General features: G+C 47.8%; 3 protein-coding genes across 6 annotated transcripts; 2 read left to right on the plus strand and 1 right to left on the minus strand.

Annotated features, from left to right (window-relative positions):
* The first annotated feature begins 38 nt into the window (after nucleotides 1-38).
* Nucleotides 39-10,120, plus strand: INPP5E (inositol polyphosphate-5-phosphatase E). The gene is made up of 11 exons (XM_085239508.1): nucleotides 39-269; nucleotides 1,171-2,203; nucleotides 3,132-3,255; nucleotides 3,951-4,048; nucleotides 4,684-4,808; nucleotides 4,963-5,082; nucleotides 5,456-5,563; nucleotides 5,994-6,155; nucleotides 7,033-7,148; nucleotides 7,581-7,717; nucleotides 8,468-10,120. Exons 2-11 carry the CDS (start codon nucleotides 1,356-1,358, stop codon nucleotides 8,598-8,600), a joined length of 1,971 nt encoding a protein of 656 aa, XP_085095634.1. The 5' UTR covers nucleotides 39-269; nucleotides 1,171-1,355; the 3' UTR covers nucleotides 8,601-10,120.
* Nucleotides 9,971-16,199, minus strand: PMPCA (peptidase, mitochondrial processing subunit alpha). 2 transcript variants are annotated; one of them, XM_085239509.1, is made up of 13 exons: nucleotides 16,049-16,199; nucleotides 15,771-15,973; nucleotides 15,613-15,692; nucleotides 15,266-15,348; nucleotides 14,898-14,992; nucleotides 14,642-14,742; nucleotides 14,004-14,267; nucleotides 13,736-13,828; nucleotides 13,347-13,465; nucleotides 12,797-12,887; nucleotides 12,479-12,541; nucleotides 12,006-12,150; nucleotides 9,971-11,672 (listed from the first exon to the last, which is right to left on the minus strand). In XM_085239509.1, the coding sequence occupies exons 1-13, from the start codon at nucleotides 16,099-16,101 to the stop codon at nucleotides 11,503-11,505; spliced, it is 1,560 nt and encodes a 519-aa protein (XP_085095635.1). In that variant the 5' UTR covers nucleotides 16,102-16,199; the 3' UTR covers nucleotides 9,971-11,502. The 2 variants fall into 2 exon arrangements, with proteins under 2 accessions (XP_085095635.1, XP_085095636.1); XM_085239510.1 differs by lacking the exon at nucleotides 9,971-11,672 and having other exon boundaries at nucleotides 12,012-12,150; nucleotides 12,406-12,541.
* On the plus strand, nucleotides 16,114-18,937 carry ENTR1 (endosome associated trafficking regulator 1). Of its 3 annotated transcripts, XM_085239512.1 has the most exons (7): nucleotides 16,114-16,318; nucleotides 16,430-16,687; nucleotides 16,792-16,865; nucleotides 17,722-17,833; nucleotides 17,959-18,021; nucleotides 18,131-18,270; nucleotides 18,491-18,937. In XM_085239512.1, exons 1-7 carry the CDS (start codon nucleotides 16,241-16,243, stop codon nucleotides 18,582-18,584), a joined length of 819 nt encoding a protein of 272 aa, XP_085095638.1. In that variant the 5' UTR covers nucleotides 16,114-16,240; the 3' UTR covers nucleotides 18,585-18,937. The 3 variants fall into 3 exon arrangements, with proteins under 3 accessions (XP_085095638.1, XP_085095637.1, XP_010719451.2); XM_085239511.1 differs by having other exon boundaries at nucleotides 16,114-16,687; XM_010721149.4 differs by having other exon boundaries at nucleotides 16,114-16,564.
* The last annotated feature ends 129 nt before the right edge of the window (nucleotides 18,938-19,066 follow it).

The following is a 19,066-nucleotide window of genomic DNA, read 5'->3' on the forward strand; positions in this document are numbered from 1 at the left end:
CTCCAGCCGCAAGGGGGCGCCGCAACGCCGTACGGCGGGCGGGGCGGGGCGGGCCCGGCGCCGCCGCCGTTGCTAAGGCCGGGCCGCGGGGCTGCCGTTCCGCCGGGCCTCGGGCAGCGGCCCCGGGAGGGAGCGGGGCGGGGCGGCTGCGGGCCCGCCTGGCAGTGCCGGGGCCCGGGCCTCGCTCGGCTGTGAGGTGGAGACATCGAGAGGATTCCTCCGCGCGACGGAGAACCCCGCGAGGGAGCGCGGCCGCGTTCCTGTCAGCGGTGAGCGGGGCGGGATGGGCCGTGCGGGCCGCGCTTCGGGCGGGGCGGGGCGGGACGGGGCGCCGGGTCCTGCCGTGCTCCTTCGGGTGTCCGTGCGGGTTTCCAAACGTGTCGCTGCGGATCCATCCCTTCCTGAGGAGGGCTCGCTTCGAACCCGGCACTGTGTCCCTAAAACTGGGGGATGCTTTCTGAGTTTTGGATGGAAATTCTTTATAGAGAGAGCGGTGAGGTGCTGGAACAGCTGCCCAGGGAGGCTGTGGGTGCCCCGTCCATCCCTGGAGGTGTTCAAGGCCAGGTTGGATGGGGCCCTGGGCAGCCTGGGCTGCTATGAAATGGGGAGGTTGGTGGCCCTGCCTGTGGCAGGAGGGTTGGAGCTTCGTGATCCTTGAGGTCCCTTCCAACCCTGGCCATTCTGTGAGTCTCAGCAGGGCTCCTGGGATCGGTGCAGGAGGAATGGCGGCTGTGAGCTCCTTGCTGAGCGCTCCCTGCTCAGAGGCCGCTGGAAATTTCCTGGCCTGTGGCGCTGGCTGGAGGCTGAGCGCTGTGACTCACAGCAGGGCTTTACAAGAACGTTACAAGAACTGGCAGGGATGGATGGGCAGCTTTCACTTGCTGTCGGGTTCTGGTGCACACAGCTCTTTTCTTAAGGAAATACGTTTGAAGTGATGCTGAATATGCATGAGATATGCTGCCATTTGGGAGGTCAGGACAGCGTCCTGCTCTTGTAAAAACGAGAATAATGTTGGTGCAAGGTCACATTAAGGTTTGAATTGTTCTATAACGTGGGCCTGCAAGGAGCTTGGCTTCCTGTCTGAGTCCAGAGTTTGCAGCTCAGGAAGTTCTCATTCCTACATGTTTCTTTTGGGAAAGTTTATGTGTTTTACCTCTTGACGTTTTGCAGACCATGCAGCTGTCCGCACATACACCCTCCCTTTGTTCTCAACCAAAGACTGAACTGTCTCCAGGTTCCACGTCTTTCTGGCTTGGTTAAAGATTTGTTAGCCCACGGAGCAAGCAAGGGAAAGAAAGCTATGCTGTGAGGAACTACACATGTGGAGCAGCCCATAGCTGTAAGCCAGGAGGAGAATGAGTTCTCTCAATGGATTTTCACAGCACTCAGGGACGTGCGTTACACAGAGGGCAGAAGGTGGAGCAGTACAGGACCTGCAAGCTAAAAAAGCAGGCAAAGCAGCAAAGAAGGAGACCAGCAGCAACGGCGCTCTGACCTTTGAGTCTCCTCCACGTGTGGATGCCTTCTTGAATGAAACCTTAAAGCTTCTACCGGAAGAACTCAAAGCTAATGTAAAAATTAAATCAATTACCCCAAGGCCTCCGAGGAAACCCCGTCTGGAGCGTGCTGCATCTTTGGATGAGAAGAACTGGAAAAGGTGGAGGAGGTTTAGAACTAGTCAGGAAAGTCTGACCGATCCCAACGAGACGAGTTCCTCCAATGGTTCTCTGCAGGAAGCTGCCCTCACTTCTCCCATCAGGGGTAGAGGAACCCCCTGTTGTGAGCCGAACTCCTTGCACAGTTCACCAGATGCCTCAGAAGAAAGTCCCGTGGGGAAAAGCAAAGGAAGCACTTCTGACCTGGGGAAACGAGCCTCTGAGATCTCCAGTGCCTTTGGTGGGCTTCTGCGTGGGAAAGCGTTTGCAGGCAGCAAACCCCGGCTGTCCCAAATAATGCCAGCTCGACCTCTGCCGCCCATGGAGCTCAACGTGGCCTCTCATACGCTGAGGACAGCTAATAAGATTGACCCAGATTTAATGGATTATCGACATTATTCTCAGAACAAGTTTGGGAGGGTAAGCAACAGCTTGAGTGACACCAGGCTGCATGGCAACGGGACAGTCTACGATAATTGCTCCACAGACTCCATGAAATCTACGTTCAGCCTGCTCACTCCCATTCGTTCCAAGGATGTCCGAAGCAGGTACGTCCCCCGGCTTCTGGTGGCAAAGTCTGCTGTGTGTGGTAGGTGCCAGCTGCCTTGTGGAATCCTGATGGTCAGAGGCAGAGAACTTGTGACTGGTCGGTAGATCACCGAAGGTCTCTGTTGCTTAACTTACTGAGGAGATTGGAAACAGTTTCTAGGTGAAAATACTGCTACAGATACTGGTACAAACACTCTGTGTTCTGCTTTGTGTGTTGTTTTTCCTAAGTGAAAGATTTACTATTGGTTTTCTTGTAATATTTAAGTAAGCTATTTTGAAAGCTAAGGAGCAGTAGCTGTGCATCTAACAGTTGGGAATTTTTCTGCTCTGCCTCAGATTTTGCAGGATTCCTTTGAGGAATAATCTCAGGTCTCAGTACAGCACTTTCTCCTCCTGGGGCCCGACCTCTTACTCAATGAGTTGATTGTCTTCATGATTAGTTAAGCTTAGATAATTGATTGAGGGGGGACTGATTTTGCGTGTTAAGGTGTGGAATCCTCATTCTGCAAAGACCTCCCAGCACACAGCATAAACACTCTGATGTGGCACAGGTTGGGAAGCGTGCTGAAAGGCAAAGGACATCAAGTACTCAGCTAAAAATGGTGTGCTGTAGGTACACAGTGCTCTGCAGGACCTCAGGGGATAAATCTGATCAGCGATCCAAGGAGTGGGTGGCAGTAATGAAAGGGAAAGTAATTCTACTTTGAGTTGTTTTGTGTTTCCCTGCACGTCTACTGCTTCTTATCTTTGGGCTTCTAAAAGCTGCAGATGTTCTGTTAAACTGTAAGGTAACAGAATAGTGTATAAAGATATTGTTTTCTTCTGCTGAAGTTTTGTTCTTTATTAACTCAAGGTTTGAGTGTTACAAATCTGTATTCCAGTCATGATGTTGTTTTCTTAGATGCTCTTTTCAACTTCTGTTCACAGAAGCTATTTGGAAGGCAGCCTTCTGGCAAGTGGTGCCTTACTGGGAGCAGAAGAACTCAGCAGATATTTCCCTGATCGGAATATTGGAATTTTTGTGGCCACCTGGAACATGCAAGGCCAGAAGGTACGTGCACATAATTCTCCAGAATACTTTTGGCAGCAGTAGAATTACCCTGTATTTACTACAGGGGGTGGGGTGATAGTTTCTTCTTTTCATGGCCGTGTTCCTAATCAATCTGAGTTCATTGTCTTTGCCAAGTGGCAGGGCCCTGTCATGCATCCTCAGCTTAGAGATAAAGTCTCGGTACTGGAGTTCCTCAGGTACTTGGTATGGAAACAGCAAGAAGCTTCCTAGCTCTCCTCTGGCTTTCTGTGGCAGCTCTTTGACTCTCTATTGCTGGTAGGGTCACGTGAAGAGGATTGATTGTTCAGAATATCCCTAAAGAATATCATCTCCTACCTACGTCTTTACTTAGCATAGGACTTTACAATGGATTCAAATAGATGATTGAGAAGCTATGCTTGGAAGAACACAATCAACCCCTGCGGTGTTCAGTAAATAGCCTGTGAGCTTGGTGGAAAAAATACATCCTGGGAAATCAGGAATGTCACATTATCAGCCCATGTAGCTGCAGTAACCAACCTGTGGAGTGCTGGATACTGCTGGAGTGACAGCACTTGAAATCTACCTTTGGGAAGCAGCGTTCTTAGTAGTATCCTATTTTAGAAGCATGAGTTGTTTGTAAACCTTGTAGCTTTATCTGCACTTCTCCTTTTGTAGTAAAGCTTTTTATAATTTATTTTTTTTAATAATAACAGGAACTTCCAGAGAATCTGGATGACTTCTTGTTGCCAACAGATCCTGACTATGCCCAGGACATGTATGTCATTGGGGTTCAAGAAGGCTGTCCAGACAGGTAGCAAAAACAATGTAATGAACCATCCTTTTTTCTTGTTAACTAGTCGCTTTGTTTTTAATTACTCTGGAAATAATCACGTTCTTCACAAACCACCTTGTAATGTCAGTGAATTCTATTGCGTGAGCACCATGGGAAATGGGTGTTAGAGGAAAATGTGACAAAAATCTATAAATACAGAATGTGGCCCGTTCCCAGGCCAGCTAACAGAACTCCTGTTCGTTAAGAGTTTTATCTGAGCCAGTTGTAGCCAAGCTCACTGACCGTTAGAGTTAGCAATCTTGTGCTCATTGTACCACAGTGCTCCAAAATTTACTATGTAAGGCTGACTAGGAGGTCAGAGCCTCATGTCAGTCCCTGGTTTTTTGTTGTTGTTGGCTTTTTTTAGGTTACTCTTCCAGTCAGAATTGTATTTCCTTGGATTTGAGAGCTCTAAGTCATCAACATGCAGACCCTGCTCATGGTCATGATTTAGACTGAGCAGCCTTTGTTGCACTATTGCTTTGGCAGCGGAGGTTTTGCTTCTACTTAGATGCCTTTCTTCATTAGAGCTCTGTTTTCACAATGCTGATTTTCTTTCCTGGTTATTGTCTCTTGTGCCATCTTTGTGATCCAGCTGTTGTTCTCTCCTGCAGAAGAGAGTGGGAAATCCGCCTCCAAGAGACACTGGGCCCCCACTACGTCATGCTGTACTCTGCTGCACACGGAGTGCTCTACATGTCAGTCTTCATTCGAAGGGACCTGATCTGGTTCTGCTCAGGTGTGTGGTCCAATATGAGCTGGAGAATGGGGAGGTGAAAGGACTGCTGCTACCAGGTGTCTTGTCCTTTTCTCCAGGGCTGTTCCTCTCCTCCCTTTCATACTCTTTGTCTCTGGAGCTTTTCTCTAACGGCAGCTTCTCTTTCTCCTTCCAGAAGTGGAATATGCCACAGTGACAACTCGAATCGTATCTCAGATCAAAACCAAGGGAGCTCTGGGAATCTGCTTCACGTTTTTTGGAACCTCCTTTCTCTTCATTACCTCCCATTTCACATGTGAGACGCTTAAAGTTTTGTTCGAAGTGTCCTGATTGAGGAAGGAGCGGGTTGATTTACAAAAGAAGGCTGCAGGGGGACACGAGCAGGACAGACTGAAGTCAAAGCTCAGCACTGCTGAGCTGAAGAGGGGAAGGAGGGGAATATGTGTGGTAGCAACTCGAAAAGAAACTGTTTAGAAAACAAAAATGAATTCTGTGCATTTGTTTCCCTTTTTCCACTTTCTGCCATTGTTTATAAGTGTGTGCTCCCTGGGGCAGCGTTCCTTTTTACAGGAATGTCTGATTCCCATTGAAAGCTCTTGTTATCATAAAAAAATAGAGCTGAATGAAAATGATGCATCCTTGCCAGTAGTGGAATTTCTGTATTTCAGCTGGAGACAGTAAGGTGAATGAGAGGAAGCTGGACTACAATAAAACCATTCAAGCACTTACCCTTCCTAAGGTCGTTCCGGACACAAACCCGTATCGATCCAGTTCTGGTAAGTGTGAGATGTTCTTCTGCATGAGCCATATGAGCAGGGGTTGTGCAGAACGAAGGGGAGTGCACAAAGGAAGAGGGAATGGGATGGGTTTTTTTTAATTAGTTGATATAAAAAGGGGCAGTGTGTCTTTCTCAGTGAGGATGGTTCTTATTCACACAATTTTCTTCTTTTTTTTTTTTTTTGTTGAATCGTAATTTTGGGGATATTTGGGAGAAAAGGTTGAATTGGAGGAGCCATTTCTGCCAAACTGCATCATACACTTCTCATTTCTAAAGAACAAAGGGAGTTGCAGTGAACATGTAGCTACATCAAATACTTTATTTTTCCTCCAGACTCAAAGAGAAAGAGAAGTCTGGGATTTTTGTCTGCTTTCAGAACTTTTTGGAACGTTTCCTTTTATACTGATGCCTCTGCCTTGAATCTGCAGGTGATGTCACAACTCGGTTTGATGAAGTATTCTGGTTTGGTGACTTCAACTTCCGACTAAATAAGGACCGTGAAACTGTGGATTCCATCTTGAACCAGAATCCAGAAACAGGCGTCTCCAAACTACTGGCATATGACCAGCTTACCAGTGAAATGGGTAGAGGTAAGTAACAGCTGTCCTTCTCTCCAGCCTGCAGGAACAAAGGTTTCTACATACAGAAACGATTACTGCCAACTCCCTATTTTATAAAGATATCCACTGCTTTTTCTTCTTAAGATCACTAGAAAGGGAACTCAGCAGTTGTTGAATCTAGTGGGAGTCTGTTAAAGAGAATTCTGCGTTTTGCTGTGTACATCATATAATGTGCCAAGCTGTTTGTTACTCTTTTTCATCTGACTCCTTTGTAAAATGAACCTAATTCTCTCACAGCACTAAGGGTATTTAGGTTGAACAGACAGCATACACAAAGCATTGTGAGCTTTTAATGGAAGGGGAAGCACATACACCAAGTGTTGTTTGTTTAAATAGGCACAGACTAGCTATTCATCATCATTTCACCATATAAGAACCTGAACTTCCTACATTTCCAGAGCCTAGTCTTCCATAATCATGTATGTACATGGTTGCTGTTCCTCCCCAGCATTATTCAACAGTGTTGAATAAGTGCAGAATGTGTGTCAGGGTGATGGAAGGAGTTTGTTCACAGAATGGCCAGGGCTGGAAAGGACCTCAAGGATCACGAATCTCCAACCCCTCTGCCACAGGCAGGGCCACCAACCTCCACATTCAATACCAGCCCAGGCTGCCCAGGGCTCCATCAACCTGGCCTTGAACACCTCCAGGGATGGGGCGTCCACAGCCTCTCTGGGCAGCTGTTCCAGCACCTCACCACTCTCTCTGTAAAGAATTTCCCGCTGACATCCAACCTAAATCTCCCCTCCCTCAACTTAAGACCACTTTCCCTTATCCTGCAGTTATCAACCCTTTCAAAGAGTTAAGAAATGGTTGTTGTTTACATTGTTCTCCCCTTTCCATACAGGGTCTATTTTCAAAGGATTCCAAGAGGCTGACATTCATTTCCGTCCTTCCTACAAGTTTGACATAGGAAAGGACAGCTATGACACCACTTCCAAACAGAGGACTCCTTCCTACACGGTAAGAGAGGATTTCAGAGCAGCACTCTTGGAAGGGCTGCTTAGGCATTTTCCTGTCTCTGAAGGGGATTCTCACCTACATTACAAAGCTGCCTTGAATATGCTCCCTCCTGTAGTAGGTCTGCATGAGATACAGCCGTGCTGAAGTTTGTCAAGGATAGCAGGGCATTTGGAACTCGGAAGTAAGGATTGTTGAATGCATGAGAGTTTGTCCCAGACTGCCAGCCTTACTTTTTCCTTCCTCACATCATTTACAGTGCATTATCCTCTGTGCTCAGAACTGGACACAAGTGGTATTGGGATCAGACATAGGTTCTTCACGACTGCATCCCTGTCCAAGAATTTCTCTAACTAGAGTCTAATAAATGAACTGGTGCTTCTCTCCAGCACAGATGCAAAGGGAGTTACTGTGAGTTTCCTCTCTGTCTCCCAGGATCGAGTAGTGTTCCGCAGTCGGTACAGAGATGACATCCAAGCTGTTAAATACTCATCTTGTCCTGTGATCAAAACTTCAGACCACCGTCCTGTGTTTGCATTGTTCCGGGTGAAAGTGAGGCCTGGCAGGGACAAGTAAGTACCTTTGGTGCTGTTCTGTTCAACTGTACATGTCTGCAGTGATCCTGAGGATGTGCTGCTCCCTTTCAGCATTTGTCACAGCGGGAGAATCCCTGAAATAAGAGTTAATTCCCTGCAGTTCCTCGTGTTTGTTTTTTACCCAATATTTGTTACCAGTGGTCAGACCGCTAATGGTGCTTAAGCCTTACAACTGACATCAGAAATCCTGGCTGCCAAGTCTCTTAATCCTCCTGAGGGAGATTAATGGAGTCTGTTGCAGTTGGCTGAGTCTGTGCTCTACCAGAGATGCAGCTCTCTGGTTTGCCTGTAAGCACGGGCACATTTCATCTTCTGTTTCTCTTTCCCTCTTTTGGGGTTGGTGCTGTTTGCCCTCCCAGTGGCTGCATTCCAACATAGCTGTATGTCAGTGGAGAATTTTAGGTTCTCCAAATTTCTTAATATTCCACTGTCAGCTGCTGTGCTAGTGCAACTCCTCAGAAAATGCAGTGAAGTCACTGAAATTTAGTGTGCCACTTTCTTGTAAGTAGCCTGCTGAGGGAGTTTGAAACCCAGGTATCTAGAAAAGGATGATTTCTTGGAGCACTTGATCAATTAGAATTGGGATTTGGATTTGGGGGGGGAGGGTGGGTGTTTAAAAAAAAAAAAAAGGTTAAAAAAAAAGTCTGTTTTATGAGTTAGTTGGTAAATGTTGGGCAAACAGGAATGCATTTTGCCCTAATCTACTGGCTTGTTTTTATATTGTAGTATTCCACTTGCTGCGGGGCAGTTTGACAGAGAACTCTACTTAATTGGAATAAAGAGACGGATTACAAGGGAACTTCAGAATCGACGACAGCAAAAGGACCAAAAATCCAGCAGCATATGTAGCATTTCCTGAGCTAAGAACTCTGCAACGCTTGTGTTAGAGGTGCCTGGAATGAGAATTTCAAGCCACGGCAATATCTGCAGGGAATTGGCTGCTTAAGCACCTCTGGCAGTTGCTGGGGCTTGTGAAGAATGTCTTAAACCTCATCCTGGATTCATTTGCATGAGGTAATCCATACAGCTCAAATGCTTTTGCTGAAGAAAAAAGAGTTGGTTATTTAGGGCATCCATTCCAATATTTTTGACCATACTGTCTTTGGGAGGACCAGATGCAGTCTGTCTCTTTTAAGATGACTCCATACAGGGTCCACATCTCTTGGAATTGGCATGGCTGAGGGCAAGGGACCTAAGAAAAACCTGCAGGAGGGTGAAAATGTTGGTTTGTCTGTCTGATTTGATCAGGTTACCCCTCGTATGTTATGGGTTGTTTTTTTTTTTTCCTTACCTGTAGCCAAATGTGCAGTATTCTGTAAAATGCTTCATGGGGACCACTTAGGGAACTTAGGCAGTTTTGTCTATGGATGGTTACTCCTGAGTTGGGCTTTTTTGGACCTCTGCAGCAGGATCTGTATGAGTGTACTGTTGTACATTCGAGGTGTATGAACGTTGCCTTTCAATAATTATTCTGTAGGCCTTTTTGTTAGCGGGGAGGTGTGTAAATCTCTCACACCATACATTTGTCCTACTTTAAATCACTCCCCCCCTTCTGCAGCAGGACACTCGAGTTGAAAACAATCGTCTAAATGCAGCTACTGTGTAATGTTCCACCAAAGTGATTGAGATGTTGAGCAGGGAAACTGCAGCAAGTCAGATCAGTGCCATTCTGTTACCTCTGATGACAGTTAAATTCCCTTTGTTTTTATTCTCCCAATTCAGTGAACTGTGAATGACTTGCTGTTTTTGATGTGGCGTTCTCCCAGAGATAAACACACACATGAACTGGTATGGCACTGGTAAAAGGTTAAGTACAGCTAGTATTTATAGGCACAGATTGGCTGAGTTATTAATCACCTCAGTACATAACACCATGCAAACAATTTGGAAGTGCTGCTAACTATGCAACCTGTCCAAGACAGGGCTTCTGTTCTGCGGTACAAACATCTATGGCACTGAGCTGTCTGTAGCCACCAGGTATTTGGATTTCCTTTCTTTTTAAAGGAATAAAAATAAATTAATCAGGTACCTTAAATGAGAGCCAGTCTTATTGCAGGGCTTCAGAACTACAGCCGTTTGACTGTGATGCCTGCTAACCCTTTGGGTGACCTCAGCCATTCTTCTTCAGCTAGAAAAGCGAGACAGGTTCCTTTGGTATTATTTGCACTGAACAAATAAAGGGCATTTCACCTGCCAGTTCAGGAAAGGTAGTGCTCAACTGCTACTTGCTTCAGTCATTTAGAGAGATCTTTATTATCTTTAAAAACATGCACAGCAATCGAATGACTTCCATACTGTGAGTTCTGTAAGAAGCAATGTAACATGTTTTGTTCCAGTCATGTAAGGTATGGTGATAAAGCAGATCATAGCTGCCTCGTAGTATTTTGCTCCCCATTTGCTTGTTCCTTACAACACACAGCAAGCCAACGACATGCTGCGATGCAGCTGTCCCCACTTTTAAGCCCATATAGCAAGGGATTATTCACACCAAGGTGCTTTCTCATCTCTTCTGGGTCCCCATTTCTTCCATATGTTTAACATCTGCCTTCTTTTTCTTTCTGGAACACGATGGCAGTCCCATGTCTGTCACTTTCAGTATCATGAGCTTTCTAAACATGGTCATTTCATTGAATTTAACTGCTTCCTGAGCTCCACGCCTGTGTAAGACTGACAGATCTGCCTTTTTTTTGCCAGGCCTTAAATTAATCTGACTGACACTTTGAAGAAAGGTAGGGTCCAAGTTTAAGGTGCAACTCCTTCAAATACTGGTTTGGGAGTAAGAAAAACTTTTATTCTTTAGCATAATTCACTTTTAAATGAAAATCTACTTTCCCTTGGGTTCTAGCATCATTATTGAGTTATTCCCAGACATATGAATTCTAAGAGTATTACAGATGGTAAATTACAGCAGTAAGATAATTAACAATGCTTGGAAGAGAATCTGGATTTCAGATTCTGTTTTGCATGGCTAATAACCAATATTTTCCCAAGTCATTTTGATCAAATACTTGTTCACCATGGTAATAGCTGTAATATTCTCTGAAGAGAGAATATCGAAATATTCTTTTGAGCAGCATTTTCAGCAGTCTTCCTATACCCATACAGGTCTCACAGGATGTCTCACTGGAGTACAACGTGTCAAACTGAACTGTAATCTAAAGCAAATTCTTTAAAACAAGTGTGGTGAGCACCCTTGTGAAGGAAAGCTATTAATTAGAGGAACACACCTCTAATGATTAGCCTGAAGCCTTTTGTTATTTAATCCCATCTGGCCTGCTGCCAGGTGTCTGCCCTGCGGGGGTGCTGTGTCTGCAGGGGCAGGCAGGCCTCTGCCTTCCTGAAGGCACACAGCAGGGCCTCTAATGCGACATCCAACTGCTGCTGCTGAAAAGGCTGCTCCTACAGTATGGCTTAGTGGTAACACACAGCAGTGACTTCCCAGGTACGTGCTTTCAGTTGCAGTGATAAATATTTGGGGTTGCTATGCTCTCCCCAGTACCAAGAGGAGGCTGTAATACACCCATCTTCTCTTGAGGATCAGAATATTCATCCTGAGCAGGGTGGGCCTGTAAATCCAACACAGTGAGCTCTTTGCAGCCCAATGTTGGGAAGCAGTTTTGCTCAGCTGTGATGTCACTCCGTGTTTGCACAGAATGCCTGGAAAGATCTGGGAGGGAGTGGAGCTGTAGCAGTATTACAAAAGCACAAAAACAAAACGAAAGCAGCAGCAAGTCTCTCAGATATATTCAGGAAGTGCTGCTTTATCGAAAGAGCCGGTACAGCCGGGGGAGCCGGCCATCCTTACTGGAAAGTGCTTCTTGGATGTGTTCATAGGTAGGCAGATCTGTCAAGTCGCCCAGTGCAGCCACAGCTGGTTTCTTATGGAGCATCTTAGTGACCACTCTCTTGATGTCAGTGGATTTCACCTTACCTGCAGTGGAAAAAAAAGGAGAAAAAAAAAAAAACCCTGAGCTGTAACAGCCGCATTCTGAAGCACAAACCAGCTTTACTGTGGTACCAACTCAGACCCCATGGTGCTCAGAAAACCAAATCATCACTGGCCATAGACCTTCTCTACCAGGATTCAGCCTTTCTTCTGGCAAACAATGCTAGCTTGCAAGCAACTGAGAAGATCAGTGTGAAATCTGCATTTAATTCCTCATGCTAGAGCAATTCATCTATGCTATCAATATATACATGTTAAGTTGCCACCTCCGGATTGTACCCACAAATCTTTCCAGGAAAGGAAAACTGGTTTACTCACTGATCAGTGCACAAAGCTCGTGAGGTAGTTTCCTTGTGTTTGTTGCCAGCACTTGCCTTCCCACGTCTTCAAAGATAACTGGTCTAGATTCAAGGTTCATCATGAGCATAGACTTGAGTTGTGTTTTTGCTCTCTCAAGTTCTACCTGCAAATGAGCAGCAAATACAAACATCTTATAAAATAACTGGCCACTGCTCTCTAATACAAGTTACCAACGTTCTCTGGAAAACACAAGTGGTTGGATTGGTGCCATATTCCAGCCCAAATGGCCTTTCTTTTGCTCTAAGAATATTGTTGTGGAGAGCTGTGGACACTTCAGAGTTGTGCAAGACCTTCCTCTTTTGTGAACGTGCTGCTAAAATGAAGACATTCTTTTATGGAAATACATGAAATACTTCACCCCAGCAAGGCCATCACAATGTAATACTTCAGCTCAAAGACCATCCACACAGCCTGCAAGTTATGTTGCTGACCTCTCCTATCGCTCCTGCCATTAGAATGAATTCTCTTGTGATGATTTCCACCATCTCTCGGACCTAAGGAAAACAGATATTTGAAACAAAATTACAACAGTGATGAATATTCTGTTAAGACAGCATAGCATGCTCAACATAGAGTTTAATTTCAGAAAAATGCTGTTGGATTCCAATAGCTTTGCAATATTACAAGTTTACAGATACCTGCTACCACTACGTTATCATCAAGTACAAAAATCTAATCATATCACTGTTTGGTAATAAATGATGCAATGGTGTTTAAGGACACCTGTCTTTGAATACAGGACTGTGTACCTGTTTGGGATCTGCACTGGCATGTATGCACAGGAGACCTGTGTCCTCGTAACTGTGGTGGTAAGAAGTTGCATTATACATCCAGTGGTGCCTGTGAGTACACAAACTGAACGTTAAAGTTTAGAAAATAGAATATAAATATCAAATTCAAAAAACATGGACAGTGATCCCCCTCCTAACTCATTTTCAGGCTTCTCAGTAGTACCAGAAGGAACTGTCAGTGCCCACATCTGACAGCTTTTCCTTCTTACCCTCTGAATCCGTGAGACCAAAAAGAAAACAATGGAATAGTTCCACTAGTACCTACAGCCAATTCTTTTCATATTCCCTGCCTGAAGGAATGGATTGGGCTAATGGAAGAAGAAAGGATTCTGGCTCACTTCTGACCTTTCACCCTTTCAAAATGCTCACTAACAAACAAATCAGTCTCAGTATTTCCAACAGAATAAGCTGATGTAAAACCTAGGAGTGCTGTCTTTCACAGGACGAGGTCTTCCACGACAGCCTGCTATAAAAGACTGTTTCTGCTATTCATTAAGCAAACACAAACCTGTTGAGCACATTGAGATACAGTCGGGTGAACATGCCCTTGCCAGGCCCTCCAGCTGAAAAAGAGCCACCGCCTCCCATCATCATATTTAATACTGCAAAGGGAATGAAGTCTTCTTCCTGAAATTCAGGAAGAAACTTGGTCACTTAACAGCAGAGACCCAGCAGAGCTCTCAAGGATCAGGGATGAGTAAAGAGAAAAAGAACTCAAAACATGGCACAAGAGGAACGTGAATTCAGTGCCTTTATCAAATGGTGAGTGAAAAAGCTGTTTCTACATACAGCTTCCATCAGCAGCAAGAGTGCCAATGTTCACATATTGAGACACAGTAGCCTGAGGTTCTGCAAGTACAGGGCAACCAATACACAGTATCTTAGGTTGATACTTACTAAAAATGAGCAGCTTTCTAACCCAATCATAATGTGGGTAAGCTCCGGGATTGGAGTAGGGCCCAGGCTCACATCTGACATGTCTTTTTCAACCTGTGTGAAAAGCAGACAAACTATTAGGATTGATTTTCACATCCGTTTTATCCAGCTCACAAAATTCCTATTAATCAACTCATCAACCAGATAACGGCTGCCACAGCCAGTTTGGGATCGCATTCAAATCAGCAACTCTAACAGAAAGGAAAAGGCCATTCCACCTTCCTTTTACCTTGACAATGCCGCCCGTGTACTGAGCCACAGACCTGTCCACCTCCTTGGTCTGTGCACTACCCCACACCGGCTCCACTCCAAGCAGATATTTCTTTGCACACTCCACCAACTGCTCGTGCTCAATTCCCACCCCTGCCAGCACCATCCTGTCCGGCGTGTAGTAATTGCTCAGGTATGAGTGCAGGACTTTCTGATCAATTTTGTCAGTGTTTTCCACTGGGCAGAACCTCTTCAGTCCAACTGTATTTTCTCTGTAGGCTGCCTAAAAGGAAATAGATACACTGAAGTAGCAAGTATTAGGTCACCCCCTCAATCTACACCTTTTGTTTGAGACTTAGGAGAAAGGACAGACGGAGCACTATTTCAGTAATGTTAGCATAAATCAGCATCTCAACAAAGGTAATGTGTGGTCACTACTAATCTACTAACTCAGATTAAAATCTTTCCTGTATAAAATGTAGAGCTTCAAAATGCAGAGGCAGCAAAATTCTCCCTCATACCACTGAGATCCGAGTAACGCAAAAATCTGTTTTCCAAAGTCTAAAATTAACCCTGCACTCAGGGGAAACTGAGGAAGAGGATGCAGCGTCTCTCATACAGGGTGCTGCACACAGGACAGACTTCTCAGTGTTTTACCGCGTGGATCATTTCTGTGAGGAGAGGCTCTGGATCAGGTCTCATATTCAAGTCCTCGAGCTCAAACCGTACAGCCATGCGAGTCATCTCAATTTCTTCATCTATAGTGAGAGAGAAAGTGACAGATAACCGCCAGGCGAGACACCCATCTGTTATATGAGAACTCTCAAACTTCTTGATGAGCACGATCTATAATGGAGAATTCTGAAGGCATGCTTTGGGATTCCTGTTCTGAGGCAGAATTATGTTCCCAAACCTGATAACCTGGGCTGCAGGGCTACGTCAGCCAGCAAGTTGACCACTGTGTCCAAGCCTTTGGCATCAGCGGAAACAGCATACATGATGGTGTCCCTGCAAGGCAAGCAGAGGGGTGCTGCACTGAGAATCACATCACTCAGTAACGGTGCTTTAGGGCATCACGGCTAAAGATGCTTGCCCATAACCCAATAAATGCTTTGAAAAGGCAACTCTATTGGCTTTTATTATCCCGCCAGTTCACTTTTGGGATTTCTTAGCAGATGCCACAAGCAGGATTCTGCTGCTCAGAAGAATAATGCAACTTTTACTGTCACAGTGACAGCAACTGTCAGACACCTCAAAGAGAACAGAGGAAATCCCTCATACCTTGAAGCCTGGCAGTCACAGATGCCTCCGTGTTTTTCTAAGGTGAGAAGAATTTCATCTTTGCTGCTAAACTGCGCTGTGGACTAAGAATGAAGATCATCAGTGTCACAAAGCAGCAGAGTGACAACAATTTATAACCCCTCCCTTCAGCCCAGAACGGGCACCTCCTGCTCCAGCACCGCAGCCACCTTTTTAAGTCCTTTAAGTCAAACCGTTTGCTAAATACCAAATTCAGAGATGGGAGCACCGCAGACTTCAGAGGGCGCCAGGATCCATTCGTACACACCGACCCACACCGCCGCCGCTCTCCCCAGCCCTGCACACGGCGCGGACCCCGCGCTACTCACGGAGAACGCCAGCTTCTCCAGGAAGTGCGCGATGCCGCTCAGGTACTTCGCTTCGTGCCGCGATCCGGAGTTGATGAGCACTGGCGGCAGAAAGCTCGAGGTCAGCGCGCCGCCGGCCCAGCCAAAGGCTCGGCGCCCCGCCCGCTGCCAGCACTCACGGCCCACGGTGCAGAACTGCCCGAATTTGTTCTGGGAGGCGACGCGCAGCCCGTTCTCCAGCACCGTCACCCGCGTCTCGAAGCGCTCCCGGCCCTCGGCCGCCGCGAACACGGCTTTGGGCACGCCGGGCAGCGGGCACGTCAGCGACACGTTGGGGTAGGAACCGCCTCCGCTGTAGCTCCGGGCGGCCGCCAGCCCGCACCTACGAGACAGCCGCCGTTAGGGGAGGGGCCGCCGTTACCGAGAATAACGAGCTCCTCCCCCCGCCGAGGCTCACCGCCGGGCCGGGCCCCACGCTCCGCGCCGCAACCACGCCGCGGCGGCCGCCATCTTGCCGAGCCCCAGAGCCTCACTTCCGGCCGGCGCCGGGTTACGTGAGCGCCGCGCGGCGTGAGGGCGGGAAAGGGGCGCGTCGGACCGCCCGGATTGGCGGAGCGCCGCGGGGGGGCGGGGCGAGGAGCGCTGAGCGATGGCGGCGGCGGAGCCTCCCGCGGCCGAGCCCAACCCGTTCTCCTTCCGCGAGTTCGTGCGGAGCAAAGCCCGGAGCGCCGAGGAGCCCGTCCTCCTCAGCCCCCGCCCCGCTTCTCCTCCTCGGGCGGGTCTGCCCGGCCCCCTCCTCGGCTCCCCGCCGCTGCCCGGCCCGGCGCCGCCCGCAGAGGCTGAGGAGGACGGAGATGAGGCGGGGTGGAGCGGCAGTTACCGGCCTGCGGCTGCCGAGCGGGAGCACCGCGCTGTGAGCCGCCGTGAGGGCGGCGGGGCGGGCGCTGCTCCGAGAGAGCGCTGCTACGAGGAGGTGAGCGGGGACGGACGGACGGATGGGGAACCGCTGCGACGGGATGCGGCGTCAGCTGCGCGCTGTGGGAGGGAAAGGCTGCCCCAGCACCCGGCCGTTGAACAAAGCTGCTCGGCACCAGAAGTAATTCTGCCTCTCGTGTCTCCCGGTCCCGCCCTCGGGGTGTTTGCGGGGCCGTTACACCGCTCTCTCGTCCCTAAGAAGGATTTCTTTGGTTTCTCTTTTAGCTGAAAGCAGAGAATGCCGCGTTGAGGAGGAGGATCCGTGAGCTGCAGGAGATCTCTGGAACTCAAGCAGACGTGTGAGTGAGGCACAGCGTGGGGAAAGGGAAGGAGTAAATGAATCGTCTTAAGGTGCTGCCTGGAAAGAGAGAAAAGCTTCCTAGAAGTGAAGTGAGCTCTGTTCTGTTTGTTGAAAAGCTTTACCACAGAAACACCAAGGTTGGAAAAGACCTACAGGATCATCCAGCCCCACCATCCACCCATCATCAATAGCTCTCACCTAACCGTGTCCCTCAACACAACGTCCAAACGTTCCTTGAACACCTCCAGGGTCGGTGAATCCACCGCCTCCCTGGGCAGCCCATTCCAGTGCCTGACCACTCTTTCAGAGAAGGATCTGATTCTGATTTATCAGATCTGTTTTTCTTATGCACGGTGAGGTAAAGTTTTGTGAATGCATTTAGGCTTCACGCAGCTTAAGTTGTGAAAGTAATGGCAAGATTCCGCAGGAGGCAATCTCTCTCCTTTAAAGCAAGAAGAGCATTTTAATTTTGGTGGGTGATTAAGTCGATGTTGGGAGACATTAAATTCCTGAGGTTGAACAACTGACTGATCCATGGTAGTGATTTCTCTTTGCTGTGCTGCTCCTCGCCGTGAGGCAGCTGCTGCTCCCGTGGTAATGGGCTGACTGTTTCAGAATGCTCCAGATTGACTGTGAACACACACGTTTTCTGTACAGTTATGCTGTGTTCAGCTGTTTCCATTGGTGCTAGTGGATGACGAATGCAGAAATCCCTTGAGCTGCAGCCTACAAAGGCAGTTCTGTGAGATGCCTTAATTTTTTGTTATTATGTGAAAGAATAGAGTTTCTCAGTTCTTCCCCTGGAATTTCCTTGTGGTTATTTTGCTGAGTACTATTTTCTACCTTATTTTAAGGCTGAGGAAGCTTGAAAGAAAGCTTGAGGAAAATAAACTTAAAGAAGAGAAGGAAGCTCAGGACTTGGAAGCAATGGTGCAGCACGTGGAACAGAATCTCCAGCTGATGACTGTAAGTGCTGCCATCCCCATCTCGGACAGTGTTCAGAGCAAAGGTGCTGCAACACAAACCAAATCACTTCCAGTGATACCACCGAGCCTTCCAACATCTCACACTCATCCTTCATTCTCTTTCAGAAACGGGCTGTTAAGGCAGAAAACACCGCTACAAAACTGAAACAGGAAAATGCATTACTTCAGGTACAAAGCAATGATATTCTTAAGGCCTCCCACTGGCTGCTGCACCTCACACAGTGCTGTGAGTTCTGTGTTATATTTTCATTAGCAAGGGTTTTATTTCCCTTTCAAGGTTCAGCTGAAGAATTATAAAATGGAGAATGAAGCTCTGAGGTCGGGGCAGTCAGCAAGCCTGGCTGTGGTGAGACAAAACGCAGACACAGCCTTACAGAACCTTCTGACTGTTATCACAAACTCTCAATCTTCAATAAAGTAAGTTGTTTCTACACGCTCTGCTAGCACTATCTCAGGTGCTACATGCTGATAGCAGCAAAAGTATAAACATCCCCACCAGGGGGACTGAAACTTGGGTTCTTTATTATGCACTGCAGGTCAGTCCCTGTTCTCGCTTAGTTGCAATGTGTTTTCTTCCAGAAAACAGTGCCTGTGTGCTTTATCCTCTCCAGTCTAACGCCCTGTTTCTCTCACCCAGGCAGCTGGTCTCTGGAGCAGAATCACTGCAGCTCGTCGCCGATCTCCTTAAATCCATAGACAGAATTTCTGAGGTGTCTGAAGATGGACAGTGAAACCAACCAGGGACTCACGGGCAGAGCTCAGCGCAGAACTCCTTACTGAGCGCTGTGAGCGCTGCTGCAGGAGCAGCTCCTCCATCCCTGCGGATGGCTGAGGTTGGAGCCGGCACGGGGCGGGACCGATCCCACAAAGGGCAGCGCTCAGCCGACAGGGAGCGGGACCGCAGCGCCCTGCCCTGCTCCAGAGAGCGCTAACAGGGCTGGCGGGAACGTCCGGCCTCTCCCCGGGAACGGGCTGCCGCGCTGCTCGCAGGAACGGCTCGCTGTGGCCGCGGGGCCTGGCACCGCCCACCGTGTAACGGAGCGATTAAAGGCGGAGGCGACTCGCGGGTCGCGGTCTTGGCGAAGCTGTGCTCCCATTGGCTGTCCGATGTCACGTGTTCTGGGCTCAGCTGACAGATGCGCCCCGCGGCGATAGGTCGACGGGCGGAGAGGGGCGGGGCCGCGGCGGCACGGTTTCGCGTCGTGCCCTGAGG

Source organism: Meleagris gallopavo, chromosome 19 (assembly GCF_905368555.1).
Source record: "Meleagris gallopavo chromosome 19, MGAL_WU_HG_1.1, whole genome shotgun sequence".
Taxonomy (NCBI): Eukaryota; Metazoa; Chordata; class Aves; order Galliformes; family Phasianidae; genus Meleagris; species Meleagris gallopavo.